We start from the raw sequence: 25,064 nt of genomic DNA, 5'->3' as shown, positions 1-25,064 counted from the left end.
CCCTCTTATTGTAAAAGACTTGCCCAATTTGTTTTAAATGTCAACTTGCGAGGTGTTCATCAGGTGTGTGGCAGCAGTGACTGCAATTAATTTCACACTGCAGCCTGGGCATGTGCCTTCCCCCATCTTCCAGGGAAGCAATCAATGGGAGCACCGGTCATTCTTGGTCATTAAATCTTCAGGAATATTTTTCAGAAGATGAGACTGTCGAGATTCACGTTCCAGTAAAACTCTAACGTGGATTATTTATCGCTGTCTCTCCAGCAGAGCAAATGAAACACTCCCCAGCAGCTGGTTCAGGCTTCAGGGTTTTGGAGAACCACCATTTAGTCATAAAAAAAGGAAGAAATCCCGGAGTCTGAGGGTGAACAGGGCTAACTGTGAGATCAGGCTGAATGCAAAGGACACTTTACCAGGGAAAACCCCAAATTTCACAAAGCTAAAAGCATGGAAGCACTTCAGTATTTTCTAAATGATACATTCTGAAATTGAGCTTCGTAAAAACTACTTCTTTTTAGTAGATGAATCTCTTAAGTAAAAACATCGCCTTCAGATCAAAGCATTGTAGTTAAATGGAAATGAGATTTTCAGGGTTTAATTCAGCAAAAGCCAACCATTTCTCCCTCCCAGTCATACGGAAACGGCCGCCCCCATTTCTCTTCCCAAATCATGCACTTGCTGACAGGTACTGGTGCTGACCTAATTGTGCCTCCTCTCCATCTGTGACATCACTGTGGGTTTTCCCATGTTCCCAATGCCACAGAGCAGCTCCTGAATGCAGGACATGCAGTCATGAACTGACCCATTCTGCCCTTGTCTTGCCACCTAGAAGATGGGAACCCAGACTACACAACCAAGGCGAGATCATGCAGAACATATGCACCACAGCTGGGAAGAGAAGCCGGATCTGAAGCTGTCACCCTGTGATCTGGTGCCTCAAACCCAGAGATGCAGCATCCCCAGCCTTTGTTTGCTCTCAAGACTCTCTTCCACAGCAGAAGAATGACTTTAAATCCCTGCTGTTTACTGAGCTCTGAAACAATATTTGGAATCCAGAGAAAAATCACAAAAAGCAATAAGACACTGGAGAAGAAGAAACAGACAATGAAAACGGATAGAAACAAGCTGGCAACATACTAAAAACTAAATGAAGAAAGATGAGGAAATCAGACAACAAGGAAAAGAGGATTAAGGAAGATCTAGCAGCCAGGCACAATAACACACAATGGAGTCAGAAAACCATGAGGTCAGGGAGGAAGCAGCACAGCAGCCCCAAGCTGCCTGCTCCTCAAATTCCACTGTGGCACTTGCCTCACCTGGGGCTTGAGAAAAGGCTCTGCAGACTTTCCCAGCCCCACTCTGCCTCTGGCTGCTCTTAAAGCACCTCTGACTTCTCAGAGTGCAATTGTTACTCAACAGACCCCGCCAGCACTGCACTCGAGCTCTCCCGTGTTCAGCCAGGGAATGAAGAGCTGAGCTGAATGAACCAGAAATGAAGAAACACATCCACAGGTATGAGCAGAGACTCTGTGTTGTTTTCAAGCAATTGCCTGTAAGAGATCTTATCATGCAGGCATCATACCAACGAGATAAGCCAGCAAGATATTAACTCAGATAAAGGCAACCTCCGCTTCTGTATTTCCCAGCGGGTCAGGGGAGAGCAGACAGCGTGAGCACAATGGGTTTGTGTCACTTTGATGCCTCCAACTACGCATGTTCTTCCTGTCCCCCTGTAAAAAAGTTCCTGACATCTTTTGTTCCAGTTTTAAAATTCTGTTCCTCTCGGTGCATTTCCCAACGATTGCTTAAAGGGAGGAGAAGAAAAATGAACCTACTTTGATAGCAGATCATAAAGGAGCCATTTACTGCAAGGGCTCTGATGCATTGTTCTGTCTTTAAACATGAATTATCGAATCACAAGCTATTCACCGAGTCGGAGATTGCCAACGAACTGAAACTGCATTACAGGAGCAGCACGGCCCTTTGATCAAAGCCACACTTATCTCCTCCTTTAGTCTTAGTTAACAAGCCAAAGAGCAAGGAGCTTGTTTTGAGGCAGGTTCAGGGCAGCACTTTCAGCAAACTGCCCCTCTCCCTCCCTCCCAATGAAGCTTTCATTTACACATGTGCTCTGTGACACTCAGTGCCTCAGGTTAAGTTTTAAGTCCATTTCTTTTTTCCCCTGGAGATGCACTCAGTTACCTGCTTTAAAGCCTCCAAATCACCAGTCAAATAAACTTCAGAAAATTTAAAATATCTGTGACTAAAGGGCAGCTCTGGAACAAGCTTTTGTACAAGATTACCTGCTGCATCAAGATAATAAAGAAAAACATGAAAAAGTGTACAAGTAACTGTGTGTAAATGCCAAAAAATGAACTCTAAATGTCAAGAAAGCACAAAACCAGCTACACAGAACTGTAGACTCATAGCACGATTAGTGTTGGAAGGGACCTTAAAGATCAAATGTCCTCTATCCCATGATTTGAGAGCAATGGTGGACACTGATTGACATGTGTTCTAGCAGAGATTCTGCAAATGGACAACAGGATAAGCCCTTCATTCCCACACTGCTGCGCTCCCCCGGCCTGACCACCCCACACAGCCCCAGCTGGCACTTACCCTGGAACACACAGAACATGGACTTGAACACCCGTAACACATCACTTCGAGACTAATAAACACATCTTAGTGCTGCTGCTGCCTCAAGGCAGAGCAAAGGTTTTAATGAGGAATTAGAGGGGATTTAAACACAACCACCCTGAACAACTGTCAAGTGCAGAGGCTACAAGAGCACCTGAATGTTCTGCTCAGCTTCACATGCTGGGTAACTGGCCAGTAGGACTCGTCACCAGGAATTATCATTGAGGCTGAGAACTTCTAAGGATTCCAAGGAAAAACATTTCTGAAGATACAAACAACATTCTAGGTTCAATAATCAACACAAATATAGCTGGAACTTCACCATGGTTATCATGTCATTCACACAGCAGTACCAGGCCATAGCACAATCACAACCTGCCTCCTACTATGAACAGTTTTTTCAGTATCTGACAATTCCACTGTCCAAGATCCTCAGAAGCTACGAAGCCTTCACATTACCTCCACAACCACCAAACACTGGACATCATTTATGACAAGAAACACAGGAGATGAATTAAAGTACTTGGGAAGGAAGGGGCAGGGAAAAAAATAACTACACAAAGAGAATGTAAGGGTAAAATGCACTAATCTGGGCATCCTCTGCACCGCTCTGTGTCTCCACTGTCTCGGCTGTAAATCCCAGTGGCTACCCAGGGCAGTATGCTTGCTGTTAACAGATTTCACTGTCAAATCCCACATCCCCCTCCCTTCCCAGGAATCCTAGCTTTGGTGGGAGAGTAAGCTTTGAAAGATGTTTGGAGAGCAGATGCTGAGAGGAAAGAACACATCACACTGGGAAGGACCCAGCAACCTGAATTCTGAACAAATGGATCCAATTCATACAAGAACCAGGCACTCCTCTCTTGGACTGAGTGTCTGCGTATGTATATATCCTGCTATAAACTGGGCACCTCAGTTTCCACCCTACCATAAGCCAAATGCAGATAAAACTCGAGACAACCACTGAGCTGGGCAGACTTACCTTCATAGCTTGCCTGGAAGCCTTGAGCACTGACCGCGTAATCACTCACAAGCCACAAGGACAGCACAAGCCCTGTGCTCACAATGGGAGCAGGCAGCTGGAAACCCGTTAACCTGCAAGAAACCAAGAGGAAGGTTACACTCACCACTGTGCCCTTTGCTAACAGATCTGCCACCGGCCGAGGCACATGGCCTGGCACAGGGAGCTTCAGAGCTACACAGCACAGCCTGGTACAGCTTCAACTCAGGAGCTGCTCAGCAAGTGATGGGAAACCCACCCCGGGCTTTTAACACCTTCTGGTTTACAGGAACAACTACTGATGTATTTCCTCATTGATCAGGTTTTAAACCGTCTCTCTGCTTCACACCCCAGCCCTTCAGAGTAACAGTCCCCACCCATGAAATGGGAGCAATATTTAAGGTTGCTGAGCTAGCCCAACATGTTATTCCATAATGCTTTTAACACATTCTGAGAACCTTGGAGTAGAAACATCAGGTAAGGGTCCAAAGCATTGCACAAGGCGCGTTAAATTGAACACAAACTGGAATAGCATAAGAACAGGCAGAAAACAGATGTTACCAGTTAACTAAAGCCCATCGAGGTGGCTGTCTCCAGAGTATTTGCTCTGCAGTTTTACATGGATGAGGCTTGACGTTTCTAGGAATCCGCCGCAGCCTGCACCCAACTGCCCCTGCACAAACAATCCCAAGGATGGCACTTTTCATCCTCCATGCTAATATCTAACACATCACAGGGAAGATTGTGTGATAACACCTCTTTACTTACTGAGGAAATCAAAGCCCACAGACACAAAATCATTTGCACAAGATCATATTATAGATGTGCTGCAGGAACTGCCTAAACAGAGACAAGTCCACCAGAGTAGAGAGAACTGTATGAAAAAGGGACAAGGGAGGTGAGCAGACCAAAGACAGCACTGCAGAAACCCACAGCCATGGGGGCTCCCCTCCCACCCGCTTTCCTTGCAGGCTTAGTGCTAAATGACAACTGCATTTGATTGCAGAGGTCTGATTAGGAGCGATTTTAAACTGGCTTTATTAGATCTCAAATACTACATCCCCAAGTGCTGCATTGACACAGCTCAGGAGCAGCTGAGGTACATTTCTCAGGCAATTACATTTTTATAACTGAGAAGCCTTCTCCGTACACTTGGCTGAGGTGACTTAGATAATAGATTTACATAAGGAACATTTGCTTTAAAGCAATCTCATCACAGATTCCTGCCTGCTATTATCAAGGACAAAAATTCCGATGCAATCCCTAAACACCAGACTTCCACAAAACCTCAGGAGCAGCACTAACTGAAGGAGCTCCCTGCAGTGTGCTATCATTCAAGATCAGGAGTATTCAAAAGCTGGATCACAGGGACACAAGCACCATAAGATAAACAGCCTATGGCAAGTTTAAAGTTCACACACACAGAGACTTATCCCACATCTTTTTCTGCAGCAGCTGGTCTGTCTTAGGGAGAGGGAAAAGATCACTGGTGATACAGAGCACTCTGACCCCTTGAGAAGTACCTGCACTTGATTCAGAGTATTTCCTCCCCGCACACTTTATGGAATGAAAAAAGCACCCACAGAACTAAACCAGATCTTCCATTTCGGGGGCCACCACCCTCTCTCTGGCCATGTAGTAAGGCACTAGTACACTGCAAGTCCCAGCCCAAGCAAGTTCTCCTTTAAAGCTGCCCCCAACAAGAGTGAGCAAACGTCCCCACTGTTATTACTCTGGCCCTCGTTTATAAAGCTAACTATGATTCTATGATTTCAAACAGACCCAGCTAATGAAAGCTGATGTGCTCTGCCCAGAAGCCTTAGCACAGCAAATCTCCAGTTACTGGCAAAGGTCAGGCAGTTGCCCACCAATGATGCTTTAATGTCAGCAGAGAAGTATGGACCCACTCTCAGCATAAAGCCATCGTCTGTCCAAGCTGGAGGAACAGCTGCTCCTCTTTACTAAAGATAAAAGTTCCAGGACTTGTGAGGATTCAAGGTAGTTTTACCCTGCACAGGACTGAGGAGGAGTTCCATGGTTTTTGTGAATTCACTTCGCAGAGGCTGACTCAAAAACCGAGGACACGCACGGACCAGTTGTAATGAAAACACCCAACGCGCAGCAGAACGTGTCCCATCACCACACAGTGTTTTAGCACTTCCTAGGCACGAGTTAGCAGCAGAGAATGTTTCTTGCGTCCAAAGTCAATCTGTTCTCTCAGAACTAAGGACTCTGTTCACAGTCTACGTACAAGGAGGACCCCACTTCGCAGATGCTGCTTTGAGTTCAGCGCACAACTGACACTTCTGCTGACCTGGGAGCAGGTAGATGTGTCCCACAGGAGTCAGTGGGAACTAAGTGCTACCTGAAACCATGCTGCCTTTAAGCACGTATTGGTATTTCTAGATACGGGGCCTTGTAAGAAAAAGAAATCCTGTGCATATGGGCATGAAATCGTAGCTGAGGGTTTGTTCTGTCTTTCTGCAGGTTCCACACTGACTGAAGAGACAGTTTTCATGGAAACCTCTGGCCTTCCTGAACCTCTCACAGTTAATAAACCCACCCACCTCTGCAGGCCCTGAACTTCAGAGGTTCACTTGTCTATCGAGTGTCCCCAGGGCAAGCAGAGGAAACTGGGCTGCCCGACAGCACAAAAGGTGACCAAACACTGTCTTCCCCTTCAGACCAAACAGCCTTTCTGCCCACAGAAGATGGAAAGCGCCCCTTTAGTGCTAAAACAAAACTTATTGAGAAGGAAGCAGGAAATACTGCTTCTGTAAGAAAAAAATCCATGTAGCAACTCCTACCCTCCTCATCCTGCAGTGAAAACCTGCAGTAGACACGAGATGAGATTCCTCCTGTTCCTCACTGGGAGCACCTGCAGTCAGAATAAACATTATTCTTCCTCTTAAGCCTTCAACCAATGCACACAATTGATTTTCTTTTCCTTTTTCCAATGTTCTCATCTTCTCCAAGCAAGAACACAGGCAAAATCCTCTTGAGAAGCAGTAATTCAACAGCACTGATGCTCAAATCACTCCTGTAAAGCCTTAGCACTCCTGTTCCAAAGCCCTGGCAGAGCCAAGCTTGGCAGGACACCCTGCCTGGTTAACATAGCCTCATGCCTTCCTCCCTGAATCTGCAGCCCAGGCAGATTTACAGCATGGGGATCAACAGGACGGCAGACAGCACGTGCAACCATTCCCCCACAGCTCACGCATGAACAGAAATTCTGACATCACCGTTATTTAGCGTAGCAATAAAAAAATCTCTACACTAATGAGAAAAAAGCAGCAAATTCTGTTCCTTGTTTCTATGAGGGGCCATAGCATGAAGGAGAGGATGGTAAGAGCAGCACAAATAATCATCTTCCATTTCTTCTGTACCTCTGGCCAAATGGACCGAGTGATTATCCCCTTAAGTTGCTTGGAGCCAGCACTGATTGTGTAACATTTTCAATGTGTTTTTCATTGGCTTAATTCTGCTCCTACTGTGAGGAACCAAACTAAACCAGTGCCAGAAACACCACTTCATAAGCTTGCCCTTGCTCCACAGTACGGCAAAAATCAATACACCAAAACAAATCAACACAGAAATCCTCTACTCTATTTGCATCCTTCTTCATTCTTTGCCTCAGGTTTGCCACCAACATGCAAATAGTCCTGCTGCACGGCTCCCCCTGACAGCCCAACAGCAGAACCTGCTTCACAGAACAGCTTTGCTAGAACTGATGTGGGGAAAAAATAGCTGCTGTTGTGACCACATCCTCACAGGTTCCCTGGAGTGCCACGAGCACCAGCACCCCGCAGCACACCAGCAGCTGCCAAGGCTGGGACTGGGATGAACTCTTGGGCAGAAGCTCTTCCCTGCGAGGGTGCTGAGGCGCTGGCACAGGGTGCCCAGAGAAGCTGTGGCTGCCCCATCCCTGGCAGTGTTCAAGGCCAGGTTGGACACAGGGGCTTGGAGCAACCTGCTCTAGTGGAAGGTGTCCCTGCCCGGGGCAGTGGTTGGAGCTGGAGGAGCTTTAAGGTCCCTTCCAGCACAAACCATTCCACAATTTATGACATCCCACATCTCAGCCCCTCCGCAAACATTCTCGCCTCCATTTGTTGCATATGACACTGCTCCACCGTATCAAGTACAACTGTGCCATGCACTGTGACGCAGGCTCCCACTTTGGAGTGCAGGTGCCATAATTAAAACAGAGCACATTATTTTTCTGGTAGGATGCCCACCATCAGCTCAGGCTGCAATCAAAATAGTTATTGCAGCTGGCAATCCAACAGCCTTTAAAGCATAAATGCTTGAGAAGTGTCTCAGAACATCTAATGAAAATGCATTGGATTGCATCGTTTAACCCAGCATTAAATTACACTACACCATACTTCAGTGATTTTTTTCCTGCATGTAATTTAAAGGCACCTACTAAAGAAATTTTCCCATGAAATGAACCCCTCTCTTCACTGTATAGTTTAAATGACATGGCTCTGCAAGTGCTAGTCTGACACCCCTGAGCTATCCCAGGACAATGTTCAAAGTCAAGGGTAAGGGACTGTGCTGGGAAGTGAGAGCCCGGAGCGAGAGCTGCCCTTTGGAGTCTTTGGCACAGTCTGGAATGAGCAGGAGAGTCCCTTTCACACTGCCCCAGCTGACAGGGCACCAGCCAACCCAAAGTCATTTAAAAGGTGCATTCATGAACTAACTATTCAACTAAGCCATTATCAACTGGAGCCAACACAAAGAGGACAGTAACTTCAAACTGACTTTGAATCAAGCTTTATAAGCCTTATTCAGCCTGACAGCTGAATGTGCACACAGAAACAAGGAAACTCACCGGCTTCAGTGAAACGCTATCTTCATGTTCAACCTTCCCTCTTAAATATGGCCATGAGAGAGTGGTATTAACTAGCATTTGCAGCTTTCTCAGTCCTGATGAGGAGGATGTGTAAAGGTTGTACTCCCGCTGCTGCAGGGAGAACACCTTCACAAATACACATTCATGTTTAAAAATCAAAGTCTATGGGGAAGCTGGAAACAGCCACATGCAGCATCAGTGGTCACTCACAGATGTCATCCTCAAGGCTGCTCCATGGAATGAGTGTCAGGGATAAAAGAACAAGTGCAAGTGATCAGGGGAGCCACGCACAGCAATCCATCCCAGCCCAGATCCCATTATAGGTAGCAGATGTTTTTTTCTTCAAGCACATAGTTCTTGGCGAGAGTAGGGTAAAGAAGCCTATGAGGGGGAAAACCATCCTGTCATTACTGTTAACATCTTAGCTTTAGAAATCATCTTTCATCCTGAAGGAGTTCAGTGTCTCCTCCAAACCCCAAGAGACTCGCCGTGCGCTTCAAACACTGCCTTACAAACCCGGCCAAAGCAGCAGATGCCCTGGGCACAAGGACTTCACGTGTGCAGTAAACCAGAAGCTGACAGGTCTTTGTTTCCCACATATTGTCTGCAAGGCTCTGTGGCAGCCCTGTCTGCAGGAGGGTTTCCCATGCCACTGCTCTGCTGTCCAGCCCATAACCAGCTCCAGGGTGGGTATGGCTCCTACAGCCTCCTCCTGGTCCCCGGCACTTCTCTGCCTGCCTTGGCCCCTGCTGCTGTACCATGGGCTGCTGCCTCCTCGGCCTCATTCACACATCTGATCCCTCCACTTTCAGCAGGGAGAACTGTGCAGATCTCTTTCCCCATTTCAGTAAGTGTGGACGAAAGACACCTGAGGAGACATCTGACTCTCTGCTGGCATCTCCTCAGGCTCCTCTGGCTCAGAATCCTTCCCTCAGTGGCTCTGTCAGCTTTTCTCCCTTCCTCTCCGTACTTATTAAAGAAACAAGCAGTTACAATGAGATGTTAGCTGCTTTTAACCATATTGACAGAGTAACTGGTACCGTGAGTGTTCTTATTAATCATCAATAAAACAAGCAGAGCATAATGTGAGAACACTTCCAGCCCATGCATGCTGCAGACACTTAAAAGCCAGCTCTGTCTGCAAGGCAGAACTCACTGGTGTCACTTAGACAGTTGTCCTTTAATTTTGATCCCCCTGAGGCTGAAATGATGCTCTGGACCAAAAAAACCCAAACCAAAGAATCTCAGGCAGCCTAAAAGGTTCCTGTAATGATGTAAGAGAAACAGTATCAGTTCCCACTTGGGTTTAACATGCTGGAACGATTTATGCTCAAAACCAAGCCGCTTTTGAGTCAAGCTATGAACAGATCCTGAACAAGTCTCTTCAGAGGCACGCTGCAAGCAGCAGTAACTCCTTGTGTATCCTCTGCTCACATTGCAATAAACAGCTCCAAGCTCCTCTGCTGCCAACCAACACCACATGTCCCATTTTATTCCATATGACTTTCCAACCATCCCCTCTGCCCAAGCTGCCTGATAATGAAGTTGCTTTTAAGATAATATAACCCACTGGCTCTGACACACATGACTATATATTTTTCTTATCAAGACAGTAGCAAGCACCAGGGAAGCAGCTTTCTTTGTCTCTCAGAACTCACTCAAACGACACACGCTGCACCTCTGCAAAGTTCATCTGGCAGTTTGCAAACAGGTCTGTCTAACATCACACAGCCCAACCCCATGTGCCAGCCTGGCTTAGGAATCAATTGCACTTTCCTCCCTTCCGCAAGCCAAGGATAATTCATCACACCACAAGAGTCCTTTGCCTACCTCTGACACTGACAAAGGCTTCATTAACTAACACAGTCCCTGGGGACAGCCACAGGGCTCATAAATTCCAGCCTGGATGGATTTCTTCACTCATTTAAAATGGGGTTTGGGTCAATTCCCGCTAGAAAAGTGTTATTTATAGAGCCTCAAGCCAGCAGAGCCATCTCGACTGAAGGAGGCCTTCACGGCTCAAGCTGGGAACAGGTCCTAAGCATCAAATCTCAATAAATTTAATTTTCCAGACAATGCAGGGGAGTAGGAAGACTTGGATTTATTTTAGTATTTTTATCATGTCTCTTCCATGCTCATTTTTCCTGCCCTCTCGCAGGCAGCAGCGAGATGCAAGCAGGTATTTGACACACTTTGGCATCTGTGTTCTCAGTCTTCCTGTTAGAAACCAGAAAAAAGATGACAGATTCACAGAAAAGTTCCCCAAATTTTAGTAACTTCTCAGCAAATCCAAGCGGATAAACTGAGCAAACAAAGACAAGTCTGGACGGAGCCCAAGCGCGGCTCAGCAGAGTCAGTGCAAACCTTGGCAGGTTTAGGTTATTTCTGGCTTTCTTCAAGGAAAAAAAACCCCAGAAAACCATCAGGGGTGTGAAATCCAATAAATGGGAAGAGTTCACAGAAGCCCCTGGAAATCACACCGGGCTTATTGCTAAATGCAGTGCAACTGGTGCACCACAAGGCATCACCACAGCAGAGGCGTGGTGAACACCAAGATTCACGCCAGCCCTCCAGGACCATGAACTGCGTTCTCCAGCTAAACCTCAAGAAGCTAAAGCCATACAGCAGTTAAGAGCGAAAGCCACCATGGAGAGTGAATCCAGGTCTCATCTGCCAAGTCTGTGCATCCCTTTTACTCTTTACGCATACAAAATCAGGCTTTGAACCAGACTTTACTCATCAGTCTTAAGACAATCTTCAGTACACACAAGTGAATATTAAGCCACAGCATCAGGCAAGCCCTGTTCTGCGTACAAAGTCCTGAGACAATAGCAGAGATCCGTCCCGGGGATTTGCAGATGAACTGCAGTCTCACTTCCCACAACACAGGTCTGCCTGCACTCATTCCGCAAGATCTTCATTTGTAATAATATAGAATGAAATTTAATGGCAACAAGTAAGAAGGAAACAGCCGAAATTCACTTCCTATAAAGCTAAGAGTTCAAGAGAAGCATCCAAGTGGAACAAGGAAACCATGCACGTTGTCCTCCACAGCCAGCACAGTCAAAAAAGTAGGTTAATAAGAAATTTCATTTTTAGAAGATGTGTTGTATGATGAGAAAAGTGAAACAAGTCCCACTGTTCCTGCCCATGAAGATTTATCCAAGAAGACTGCAATATGGATTCACGTTATATCTAATTCTCTATTCACTTGCACCTTGTGCTGAATACTGAGCAGAAACAGGTGAAGATGCTGCTCAGTGCTGATGCTTGCAGGAGAGCCGAGGGGTGCACAGTGCAGAAAGCCCTGGCTTCGAACCCAGCACAGCAGAGCTCCTGCCTGCCTGGAGGTTGGCGCTGCCTTCTGTTTCCACGCTCCTCCTCTGCCACCCATACGCAGGCTGGGAGCAGCCTCAGGGCGAGGGTGCTCTGCTGCCCTTGGGTAGCTGAAGGGCCTGATTTCAAACGCTAAAAATATATTATATAAAAGTGCTACAACTACAGCATTTCGCACTTCAGTTTATACACGGCTCAGTGACAACATAAGCTACTGAACTGTTCAAAGGAAAATACTGATCTCCTTCCTAAACCTTTTATTCCACTATAGCAGCTCTAATCGGCTGCAAACCTAAATATTATACAAAATGCTAAAGATGTGAGGACAATCACCGCATCTTGGGCCAGCAGAAGTCTTTACGTGTTCAAAGAGCTACAGACAATTACATTCTTTATGAGGAGGGACCAGATATCAGCAGTTGCTCTTAACAGCACACCCAAATCCAATTCCTAAGAGTTCAAGAGGAGCCAGGCCACCCTCTGCTGCCCAGCTACAGAGTCAACGGACACTGAAGACTTGTCAACTTCCTATTTGAGCCTGTAAGTAATAGCACTCCACAATCCCGTTGCATCTGCGATGATCTGGTAAGATCCTATCATCTCCTGGGGGCTTCCATTAATTCTGATAAGAGGGAAATACAAGATGTCTGAAGAGGAGCTTTGCCCGAGAAACTCTCAAGGTCAGACCTTAGAGATATAAAAGCTTCTTGATCTAAAAATTCACTGCATGCAAAAGACACTGTGAGTGCACATCCGTTTTTCCTGCCTCAGGACGATGGATTAGAAGGCATGGCTGTGAGCGTTACCTGCTTTGCACTGGGATTCTCTCCCCAGCCCAGCACAGACCCTCCAACTGGGGCCTTTTCAGCCTTTTACAAGTCTAACTTGCAAAAATCAAACCTGATGCCCTTTTACAGGTGGGAAAACCTGAGATCAGTGATTTGCCACTGAGCAGAGGAGCCGCGGGGCTCAGAACAGGACCCAGACCTGTGTCTGACTTGTGCTGGGTGAGGGATCACCCGCGCACCCCAGTGCTCTGCCGGGGCTGCTGCTGTCACCACCTCTGCACACCCACCACTCCGCTGCTCTCAGCAGTCTCTTCATGGGACTGATGCTAATTACGAGAGACCAAAGTGGCCACCTCGATGCTGAAGATGTCAACAGCTACTGACTAAAAGCAAAATTCTTTTTGAAGACCTGATTCTGCGCTACTGAAGCCAAGAGACACTTTGCACAGGTTCGTACACAGGCAGCATCAGACCACATCCACCTTCTCGCCACTCAGCTCTGCAGCAACAAGGCAATGGGGCAAACCAATAATAGCTGTCACTTAATAACTCCCTGCGCTAAGGCAGCTCGCTGAACTTCCCTGAGCTGCTTTCTCCCTTCTGTAACAATAGCAGACATGTTCCTTCTCAAAGCACTGTAATCTAAAAACTGAGAAGCCCCATGCAAGGCCTATGGGTTAGTTCAATTTCTCTCCTCCCTCCACTGCTAATAAAAACCCAAAAATAAATCTAATCTCACTTTCTCTGACCCCAAAAGCTCACCCACCGGTTTTGTAAAGTGCCACTCTTGCTAGGAGAATAAAGCAGCTCTGTCTAAAAGAATTGACTCAAGATGTCTAAAGATGTCTGTGACTATCAGTGTAAACACCACATACATACATGCACACAAAGATGACGAACTTTCTCTATATACAACAGTTACTAATAGAGTACCAGCAGCTACTGTCTCCACCATTACCAGAAACATCCTCCAGCAGGGCTCATCATGGACACCTCCCCTTCCTGCCCTCCACAGCTACCCAGCAAAGGAACAGGCGGCTCCATGAGCTGCATCAGCCCGGCCATGGAAAACCAAGGACACCATGGTCCTCCCCACGATTCCCACGTACTTCAACTCCCCGTTGAGAAGGTCCCTCACTGACTAAGGGCGTTGGGTGCTCACAGATCCATCAACAGACTGCGCCAGTGCAGAGACTTAATTAAAATCTATTAGGTGGTGCCCCATTACAGAACAATCTTCCCACATTTAACCCCCTCAGCACACCTCAGTATGAAGCAAGAGGCACTGCCGAGGTTTGCCACTAGATTTTACCTGCAAACGTGGCCACAGTCAGTAGTTTAGAGGGGAGAAAAAAGTAATAGAAAAACAAAACACGACTTGAGCAACAGACAATCCCCTGCACTAAATGCAGACAAGTTATGCTCATACAGGGCAATGTCATGAGAGAGCAGATCCTTTAACCCTTAAACCAGGACTGAAGCTACTCCATCACCTCACATCCCCACAGACGAGTCAGGCCTCCTCTGAAGCCTGCTGCACTCTGCATGGTGGCAGGGGACCAGCTCCCACCCCAGCCTCCTCAGCAGCTTTTATCCCTCACCCTGATGCATGTTCTCTAATAAATACAGAACTGAATAGAGCCTCTCAAATCTGACCAGCCCTAGATGCAGCTGCATTAACTCCATTAGCTTTCCTGGACCTGCAGATCTTGTTCCATCAATCATCTCCCAGATGAAGTTTCAATACTCAGCATTCCCTCAGAACAGAACAGCAGGACCTGTCGAAAGGCTCTAATGCCACTGCAGCAGCTCGACCAAGGTTCTTCTCAGGAGAAGAAAAAAAAAGTGCATTTTACTCTACAAAGCAGAGAACATAAATTTAAGTGGTTTGGTTCTTTTTTCTTGTGGGGTTTTTTTCCCCCATGGAGTTAACATGAAGTGACAAAAGGCTGCTAAGGGGAAAAGGGAGGCAGGATCCTGAGTTCACTGAAGATGACAAAAGGATTTAGCTGCCCCTCCATTTTATTTATCTTTATCTTCACCAAAAAGCACTGTAATCACCTTGGAGACATGAGGTAGCTACAAAGGAATATGTCACAGGTCCAAAGGTGACTCGACACAAATCCTGTTAAGTTCTGTGTATACCAGATGGCAAATGCTGTTTCTCCAGGACTTTCTGTAACAGTATTGAACCCCAGCGTGCCCAGTACCTGTGAAGCCAGAACCCTGGAATGTTATTTTAACCCAGGTTTGCATCCCTGCAAACAAGAGCATGTGGCGCATGGAGGGAATTCTTCTTCCCTGTTCCCTTTGTCTCTCCCTCTCCTTCTCCCTTCTGTTGTTTTTAAGATCAAAAGCTTTGTTCTCTTGTTGGTAATTAAGTACAAGTCACCAAGTCCCATTTTTCAAAGAGTAATTAAAGGTTATCAAGGAGAAAGAGGTGAGATACATGTATTCCTGTTGTATCTGTAAATAGGGCATTCCAGCAGGTAATTCGACTCATCACTAGTATCACATCATTTCAAGTTCAAACAAAATACTTAATCTCTCAGTCAATTAAAGATGGCCAAAGAGATCCTATGGCTTTTAGCTGCACACATGGCACGTTGATGGCAATCTTCCTCTTACCTTCACAGCCACTTGTCAGGGTGGAAGGATGAGCATCTATAACAACCAACAGCAACTTCCACAGAAGACACTGAGACATAATGTGAGGCTCAAGCCAGAAGATCAGTTACCCACAGGGCCAGGGAGCTAAAGGCAGTGCAAAGTTCTTCTCTCAAGTATGAAGCTGTTGCAGCAATGATTTGCAAGCATTTTCTCTATCTCTACACACTCCACAGACATCAGAATGGGACCGTTCCTCACAGCTGTGTAAATATACACATCCTAGTAACTTCTGTGGAAAGGCAGACTGCTCTGCTGAGGTTGTGCTTCTCCAAATGGACCAGTCCCAGCCCCTTCAGCAAACCAGAAGCAGGCATGTGACATGACCGAGTTACCAGGTACATAACAACTGTATTTCCCTGGGTCTCGGTGCAGGCCTGAAACTTCAAATAAGAAAATGAGCAACTAATTTAAGATTCTTACATTAAAAGTGTCCTGCAAGTTATCAGCAGATCAAAAAGCTTGAAGCTGTCATGTGGCTTCCTTGTTAACTGCTGTCTGGTTAAGTCACAGAAGAAAATCTAACACAAAAAGGTGCAAAGAGTCTCCCAAGCCCCACAGCAATCGCAGATCCATAAATAACTCCAGATATTCAAATTTGAGTCAGGTATCTGCTGAGCTCCTGAGCCCGGCACAGTGGGAACCCAATCAGGAAACCAACCTGATTGGAGCAGCCTCTTGACAATGCCACAATCAGCAAGGTACAATGGGAACTCGCAGAAGGACCATTCCGGAGCAACTGCGGGTTTCAGGTCTCCGCACGCATCCCTCTGATCCCAGTTCAGAACAGTTGGGAACTTGGAAGGATAAGCAGTTGGCGGAGCTTGGTCTGGGGTAACAAGCACAAGCACACTGCTTAAGAGAAGGGAAAGCCACACAGAGACATGGAAAGGAAGCTGCAAATCTCATCTGACCTCATGAAAACACATAACTCCTACTCAAGGGAGAGAGAAATCTGCAGCCGTCGCTGCTCTCTGCTTTCACGCAGATCCTGTGCCCATGTTCCTGCCGAAAGCCAGCGCATAGCGTTGGGGGAAAAAGGAATTATTTGAGAGAAGCTGAAGGAGCAACAATGCAGAAGCAAGCTCTGATTTTAGCAAACAAAGCAAAGTCATGGCACTGAAAGATGACAACAGCCCTGGATGCCTAAATTAAGACATTGAAATGCATTTAATATTCATACACTCATCACAAACGCACAACGCAAATTCTCTAATATACAGTAAAGCAGTTTATTAGCAAATGTCTCATTGGATTAAATCTGCTCTTATTCTATTAGAGAACTTTCACACCACATTAAATTGCAAGACAACAGGATGTTTGCCAGCACAGAAACACAAAATTATTAACCCCTTTTCAGAAACACACATAGACATGACACTGACGTATCAGGCCAAGGAAGCTCTTAGGAATATGGCTCAAATGGAAGTGCAGGGCATTGAGACAACTCACCATTCTCCATCCATCAGCACAAGAACATGCCAAGACACTCACTTCTCCCAGCCAAGCAGTCAGAACCCACTGAAATCCATCAGTGATGCTCAACAGTGGGAGAGATATGGTTTCTCTATTAACTATTTATCAGCCTTGAACACACCAAACTAAACAGTTACGTCCTTCTCTACAGGGGTATGCTTGGGTTTGGGGTTTTTTTCTTCTTCTTTTACACTTGCTCACAACTTATTTTGGCCTGCCTCCTGGTAGCATGAGCTTTGATGAATGATGCACGGTCATCCGTCTTCCAGTGCTGCACTTTGATGATGAATTGAGTGCATTGGGAAAGCAGTGTGAGGAAAAGCAAAACTGATAGCCACAGGAAAGGGGAAAAAAAGGGAGAAAGAAGAAAAAAAAGAGGAAAAACCCAACCAATGTTGGGCAACAGCTACAGAGTTTAATGAGGTGAGACTGATGCACGCAAAAAATAGTAGCTGAACAAAGAAGTGAGACACCAAACAGCACAGAGGAGCAAATGCCAGGTTGTGGAATCACTAATCTAGAAACATTCACGGGAAGAATGCAAGCACCCATCATAAAAGACCATCTCTCATTTACTTTGTAAGTCCTCTGTAAGCACTTTCAGACCTCTAGAAAGCCTCCTCAATACCTTTTTCTTTTTCCATTTATTTCACTTTCCTCCATTGTACTAAACCATTTCCTAAACACCTCATCTCCTCATCAGAGATGGAATGTCCTCACACTGCTTTGTGCTCCTGGCTTCATCGCATAACTTGTATTTATCTACCCAAGTTGCATGTGAAGTTCAGCAGTGATGCAGAAGGGAAAACCTTATTCACCTCCTCACCTTTCCTCAGCACATAAATTCTCAGGACAGGATTCAAGCTGTATCTCTTGTGTTGTACTGGTCAGCTGGTGGAAGATGCCCTATTACATCTATCTACAGTCATATAATGCTCGCAAGTATTGGAGCAATACCTGGATGCAACACACACACACTGTGCCTTACTCATTTACTCCACCATGACCCTACTTTCGAAATAATTCCATTCACGGGGTTTGCTTCTTCAGCAGAACCTCCCTCTGACATCTAGAGGGCAAAAGGAAACATCTGGCACTGCTGATGAGCAGAATTATTTGCCAGGGGGCTTCTCAGCCCACGAGCAGCATTGACTACTCACTGCACAAGGGTTCCTGAGCAGAATTTGGTATCAGATGTAGGCATTCTTTACATAACACACAAAGCAAAGCACTATGCTACCTTCTGATTAAATGATGAGGTCCCATAATTAAGATGATTCTCAAGCACAGTTGCAAGATGAAGGTATGATTTATTTGCATAACTGAAATCATCTACATAAAGAGCTGATTTTCAGCAGTGCTTCTTTAGCTCAGATTTTCCAGTTAGGTTAGACAAGACACTGAGGTCAAAAGGATCTGTCCTAAACTGAAGTGATTTAAAGCAAAATCGATTTCCAGGACTGTCCATGACTACAGCATCCTTACTGGGGATTCTAACTCTGGACACTGCCACTGTTTCTATTACCTTTTGAATATATTACTGTCAGACTCCGGCTGCAGTCAGACACCACATCAGACAATGGCAGTCATGGCACAAGCCACCAAGATGATTTCATTTATGCCTCAGACCTGGAGGTCTGAGATCACCAACTGCTTCCCATGCTGACACAGCATCATCAGTGGGTAGGGTTGGAAGGGAGAGCTTAGTCAGATGTATGTCCCTGTCCAGCTGGTGAACAGACTGTAAGATAGTGAATTACCCAAATGCACCCACAACGCATTTGGCAGAGCTATAAACTGAAACCCATTATCCATCCTCCCACTCAAAGAATCTCTTCTGGATTGAGGGAAGCTCCTCTGCACATTAGCTCTGCTTTCCTCTTGCTCCATTTTCTAATTAACTTCTCTGGATGTCTAGGATGACTCTTGGTAAATCATTACTGTCAGGCATTCACAGAAACATTTCAAACCTTATCAGAGATAAGAAATCAAAACAACTATAAAAGAACTGCTCATGAAGAAGCACTCCCAGTTTATTGCAGCATAAATGTCCAACCTAGATTTAATTCCAGTGGCAGAAAGGGGAACATGTTTATAAACAACATCCCTGTTATTATGAACAATGTACCTTGTTCTCAGATTCCCCTGCTGAGGCAGTCCATCGTAGATAGATAATACATCAAAATCTTCCTCTAATGCAAAGGACTGGAAAACAAGCTGTATCCTGTTCTGCTCCTCAGCAGTGATTGTCCACGTGCAGTTTGCATAATTTGGATATCCATAGGGAAAGCCTGGACTCTGTATTGTCCCATTTGGGCCCTGCAAAACGTGACTGCAGTTCTGGGCTGGCAAGAGAAAAGACAAAAGTACAAGTCAGATGGTGTAGGACGCACGTTTAATACATTCATCACCAAACCACAAAATACAGGATTCTTTCCACTGAATTTCTTCTCCGTTCAGAGTCCCAGAGAACAGAAAAGGCAAGAATCTGAAGATGCATCTTTGTCCTCCCTGCAGGAACTTGGACCCCAGATACCCCATCCCATGGGCACTGCTCCCTCTAGCTGGAAACATAATGGGCTACTACCAGCTGGTTTACAGCCGCTGCTGACTGTAACTGGGAGACAGATGCTTGCTCAGACACCCTTGCGCTGCCCACCACAGACTCCAACACACTCTTAATCATACACTGTGCATTTAGGGATTCAAAACGCTCCAAGGGTGCCTGGCCACGCTGGGTGCCTCAAGCATGAGGTGCTCAGAGGCCACAAACCAGCAGAATGACAAGGCCAAAAGTGGACTCTCTTTTTCACCCTTAGCACACTTGAATAAGAGACAGAAGATCAGGTCCCAACTGCGTGGACAAAGAGACAGACAACCCTTCACCTTGAAAGACCAAAAACTGTAATGGACATAATACCTAACGAGGAACTGAGTCACCAAATGAGTAGCGTGTCTGGACAAGACAGCATGAAAACTGAACAGCAAAAGATCAGGAATTGAAGTTGTCCTGACTCCGGAATGAGCACGATACAGTCAAAAGCTTGAACAAACCAACCAGTCTTGAATAGGTCTTTGGACTAAAAGAACAAAGAAAACACAACATATCTTTGCAAGTGCTTGGTTTTCTCTAAGCTAGTTCCTCACCAGCCTCAACACAGCACTTTCTGCACCCAGTACTGCTAAAGGAGCTGCTGTAGAGCTACATCTTCTGAGAAGAAAAGCCCAGTCCCGTACCCACCAGCTAAACACTTAACACCTCCCTCAAATCTCTTTTCCTTCCCCCAAGCAGTACTTGTGAACACTCCATCCCAGAGATAAAGATCAACTGCCATCATGTACAATTCCGGGTATATGAGATTTTCTTCTCTCTGGGGAAACAGGTACATAAATGTTTTGGGGAACAGCCTAAATGACAAGTTCTCCTTAGTGTTCTCCTCTCGCTTCACTGCTGCTTTACCTGGATGTCTTTAGAGGCACAAAAACCCCACTCTAAACATATGGGTGTGAAAATCCCACTGGTTTTAACGGAGTATATCCTCCACACCAAAGCCGAATTCCAGACTGTTTGCAAACTGCTGTGAGCAGAATTTCACCTTTACCCTGTGGCCAGAGCTGCTGATCACTGCTGCCTGCATGTGCTCTGGCTTTCATACTGATGCTGGATTGTTTACCCCTGTTTATGGAGGTAACTGAGGCTTTCGAGTTGAAACGAATTAGAAGTTACTACTTTGATTTCTCATTGCTTCTGCACAAAGGCAGCGATGGCATTTGCACTGCTGAGTACCCACCAGCTCCAGGTAGAGAACAGCAGCACAGTGCTCATTACAGCCAATCATAATTACATTGACCTACTTTGGTGTAAAAATGCTTAGTGGAACTTCTCTCTGCAAGATAAAGTTCACAGCTTTATGACTCTAAAATGGCCAATCCCATTTACTACCCAGGGCGTCTCTCTGTATCCTGTTTATTGTACCAATGAGAGTTAGGCCAGCCCCATAATCCAGCAGGGATTCCAACTGAGCTGGGCAGGGATGTCGTACCAAGGGCAGACTAACACACTTTGCATTCCCACAGCACCTGGCATCTGCCCCTCTCAGCACATTCCATCAATTCAGAAGACAAACCCGAGTGAGATCTACCTCCCTCCTCCTCTTCAGCTCCACTTATTTATGGAGTTCACTGAGAAGGATGTATTAGCTCCGTGCCAGAAAGCTGCACAGGACTGGGAATATTACTGTTATCAGAGTGGTAAAATTAGGCCTAGTTTGGCTTAATAACTTGGAGACTGCCAAAGACCCATAGGCTTCAGTTCTCTAAAATTCAATCAAATCCTCTTTTCTTCAACCAGACAGGCACTCAATAGGCAATGTGGGGATATTGAATCTGTCTCCACTGCACATTTTTTAATCATAAGTAAATGTCATCAGAACAATTTAAGAAAATTGGGAAATTAAAGAGGCTGTATCTCTCCATTTCCTGATGGTATAAAAGCTACTGGTGCTGCATGAAGTTCAGAACATAAATTCAAGGTCAGAAATGCCATGTTCCAAACACTTCCAAGGTCATGTGAATGGCAGAAAGCTTTAGGATCAATAGAAATCCACCCCATCCTCGCAAAATTAGTGAGCAAAACAGAGAACGAGGAAGGCCACCAAGATGAACATCATTTACACCTGGCTGGAGAAAAACTAATAACCAGTAGAACACAGGACACTGCGTTATGACATATCAAATCCATCTACTGAAACATTTGCGTGCTGATGACTGGGATCGAGACGTGCTTTGGACACAACTAACAGAGAACTGCTCATTGCAAACAGAAATTAGTTTTTCAGAAGCTGGCAAACGGGAAGGCAAAACATTGTTCATCAGCTGTGACAGCAGCAGCTTCTTTTATACTGGACACTGCTGGGAAGGCAGCAAGCACGGGACAGAAATCCAGGGAGCCCAGCAGAATTCAGGCTTCCTGTAATTTGCGGTCAGGTTCGAGTTACTTCAGCTCGGGCTTGACTGACAAAACTTCATCTAAAATGTGAAGTAGATGACATGGAAATGCTCCGTTTCTCCTCTGAAGACTTGCAAAACCAATTCGCTTTATCCCTTTGCCCCAAGAGCATAAGTAGGAAGCGATGAAGGGACAATACCAGTGCCTGCGCTATGAAATTCCAGGTCGGTTCATATGTAGGGACAGCATTCCTCCAAAATCCCTGCTGCACTCTCTCCAACCCAGTCAGACATGAGGCACCTCCTGACACCTTACTCGAGTAACAGGAACACAGCGCATCCCACGTGGATCGAGCACCCGCCTGCCTTGCCCTTCATCCCAGCCCTGCTGGGGTCATGCCGGGTGACCACGAGGAATGGCAGCAATGGCAGGACAAGCTGCACCCAGGAGCCACCTTCCTTCCCCCTCGGCAGCTGAACCACCAGCCCTGGCAGCAGAGGAAGGGCTGCACTTCCCCCTCTCTGTTTGCCGCTCCTCATTCAGGAGCTACAACAGTGAGTAACAAAGGTAAATACACAAAGCTGAGGGCTCAGATGGCATTCCCCAGAAGGCTGAATAAGGCACTGTAAATATTTATGTGGTTATTCCAGCTTCTAATGCTATTATTCATGGACTCTTACTTTCTGCAGGTGTAACACCAACGTGAAACTCATCAGTGGATATGCATTTGTGGGCACGTGTCCTGGTTTGCGATGGAGATGACCAGCCGGAGACTGGAGTGAATCCTAACTTGTACTCTGCCAACGCAACCTGCTATTTTCAATTCTGGAAAGTGGTTTATTGTGCGAGTATATCTTTTTAATGAATGCATCAGTGTAATTTTATTGCAGCAGCACTTAAAGTTTCCAGACAAGGACAAAAGCATTATCATACTTGGCACTGCTCAGTGGACAGAGCCTTTCTCCAAAGGGATCACAGTCTAAGGGAGAAGAAAACACAACCTAAGGAAACCCACGTTTGTGGCTGTGGGGCTTTGCAGAAAGGCATCTTTGTCCAGGGAACAACCATTTCCTCAATGAGAGAACTTAAAAGTCAGCTTCAGCGGTCTCCCCTCACAAGACTTGTTCAGCGGGATATCTGCTGGAGCAATGCAAACAGACTGATCACCTTCACTTCTGGCTCCTACGCACAAGGAATGTGATGAAATATTTACTTTGCAATATGCTCACAGAAGAACTGCATTTCTAACAGAAATAAGGGCTGCCTGTGGCATTTTCTAATACACAACTAATCCACACGCCACACAACTTAACATGACCGGACACTTAAGCAAGAAAACAAATACCAGCTGAGCAGAGCTCTGGCTGCCTCTTGCTTCAGCGGGGAAGCTGCAAACCCTCAAGCGTCACCCCGGGTAAGGATCAGCCTCTTGCCATGAGGAGGGCAGGAAGAATGTCCTTGTACTGCAAAACCGAGACTCCCTCTCACAGTACAAGCTACATGACTGGAGACAGGAGCTGGTGGGAGGCTTATTTACACTGTGTGTCTGAAATTGCTCAGACACACAAGCATGGGACTGTGCTGGCGACCGTTGCTGCAGCTTTGGAGTGCCTCATGCCCAACACAGTGGGCCAGGGAGCAGAACCCATTCATCCCACTATGACTACAGCAGGGGGAACACTAACTGGTTCTCACATCTTTGCGGCCTCACGACTGGTGGTCACTGCACATTGATCAAACCAGCAGAAAGAGGAGACTCCTCACGGAAGAGGAGACTCAATCATTCAAGCACGTTCACAGCAACAGGATTTTGTTACTTCCACCAAGTAAGCACCACTTACAGACAGGAACAAGCTCCTTTGGCTGCTGAATCCATCAAGCCCCTGGCTGGGACTGGGTTTCATTCCTTCGCATAGAATTCCAGCAGCTCCACACATTCAGATCAACTCCTACATTCAAATTCTGTCACTACAAATCTTCACCAAGTTGTCAGAAGCTAAATAACAAAGGCTTTGTCTGACATTACAAGTGCAAAGAAAATAGGTACAAAACATTATCTTCCATCTACTTCCAATTCCTTCAACTTACCAGGCCAGATGCACAGTGGTGCAAGATTTGAACTACGCTGACTTACACCATATGAATATCTAAGGAAGCAATACTTCAGAGAGAGGAAAACAGAATTTACTTCTGAAGTGCCTCCTAAAATATAGGTTGATGCACTTTGTTTCTCAGCAGAAATCTAATTTAGCAAACACTGATGTATGGTCACTGCACAATTCAAAAGGAACATATCGAATCACGTACAGCTCTCACCAGCATCATCTGTTGGTGATACATGGCTGCCTTCTCCTTAATGCAGCAGCTTTTGGTATTGTTATTTTCTTTAGTTATTGTTACTTAGGCACAAATGTTTCTATTTTGTGTTGTTCCAGCCCATTCAATGAAATAGACGAACATAAGTCTTTCCCCAAGAAAACTGAAATCCATACCCTGCAGATGACACACAGACACGTTCCCCATCCTGGCCTAAAATCCCAGGGACAAACCCTGCTCACACAGCAGCAATTTCTCAATCTTTTCTATTTACGGTACCGTCCAGAGCCATTCACCTTCACTGCACAAAGTCCTTCAAACCAAGGCACTAGATCCCAACACAAACAGCACTCGGAAGCTGACACAGGTTTCCAGCATCCCCCAAGAGCTCATGTGAACTTCTTCACACAGGTCTTTTCACAGCCTTCTCCTCCAGAGGAAGACACTAAAGCCTCACCCTAGACTGACCAGTTCATCTTTAAGAACTCCAATTCTTTTCTACGTTGTTTGATCTGCCACCTAAACAGAAGTGCTCCTCTTCCAAATGTTTATTTCCCGATTCATTTATTGGCAACTAATTACGCCTGCTTCCATAGGAGCATCATTAGAGACAGCCACAAAGAACAGAGTAGTTCACCCACACCCCAGCTCTGACTCTCTTGCTCACACAATTAAAGTGAACAAACAGGGAAAGTATCTTCACACTTCATAAATCTAAGCCTTGTTTCCCCACATATTCCCCTTGTCACAGTTCTAGCTTCACCTGTAGTCCTACATCAAAGCCTTCTGGGTAATAAATAATGCAGAGACATCCCATTAACTAACTTTTAATCAAAAATGAGTGGGTCCAAGAACCTCATCAAGGGGATGATTTACTTCACAAGAAAAAGCCAGTGCCTTTTTCTCTCTGAACACATGGAGTGACAAACCAAAGGCGGCAAGGGCAAAGAACATGCAGTTTATGAGTCCAGCCCATGCCACCACTGCCAAGTCCAGAAAGAATGAGAACATTCACCTCACATCAGAAGCAGTATGGGA

General features: G+C 45.8%; 1 protein-coding gene across 1 annotated transcript in view; it reads right to left on the bottom strand.

Annotated features, from left to right (window-relative positions):
• LOC104413724 (CUB and sushi domain-containing protein 2-like) overlaps positions 1 to 25,064 on the bottom strand; it is a 188,317-nt gene that overhangs the window by 145,453 nt on the left and 17,800 nt on the right. Inside the window, exons 2-3 of the mRNA XM_010024797.1 lie at positions 18,891 to 19,107; positions 3,623 to 3,735 (exon numbers count right to left, since the gene is read on the bottom strand). Coding sequence (XP_010023099.1) covers positions 3,623 to 3,735; positions 18,891 to 19,107 — 330 coding nt within the window. The remainder of the gene's footprint in view (positions 1 to 3,622; positions 3,736 to 18,890; positions 19,108 to 25,064) is intronic.

Source organism: Nestor notabilis, unplaced genomic scaffold, assembly GCF_000696875.1.
Source record: "Nestor notabilis isolate BGI_N333 unplaced genomic scaffold, ASM69687v1 scaffold5272, whole genome shotgun sequence".
NCBI classification, from domain to species: Eukaryota; Metazoa; Chordata; class Aves; order Psittaciformes; family Psittacidae; genus Nestor; species Nestor notabilis.
This window is presented reverse-complemented; position numbering and strand designations above follow the sequence as displayed.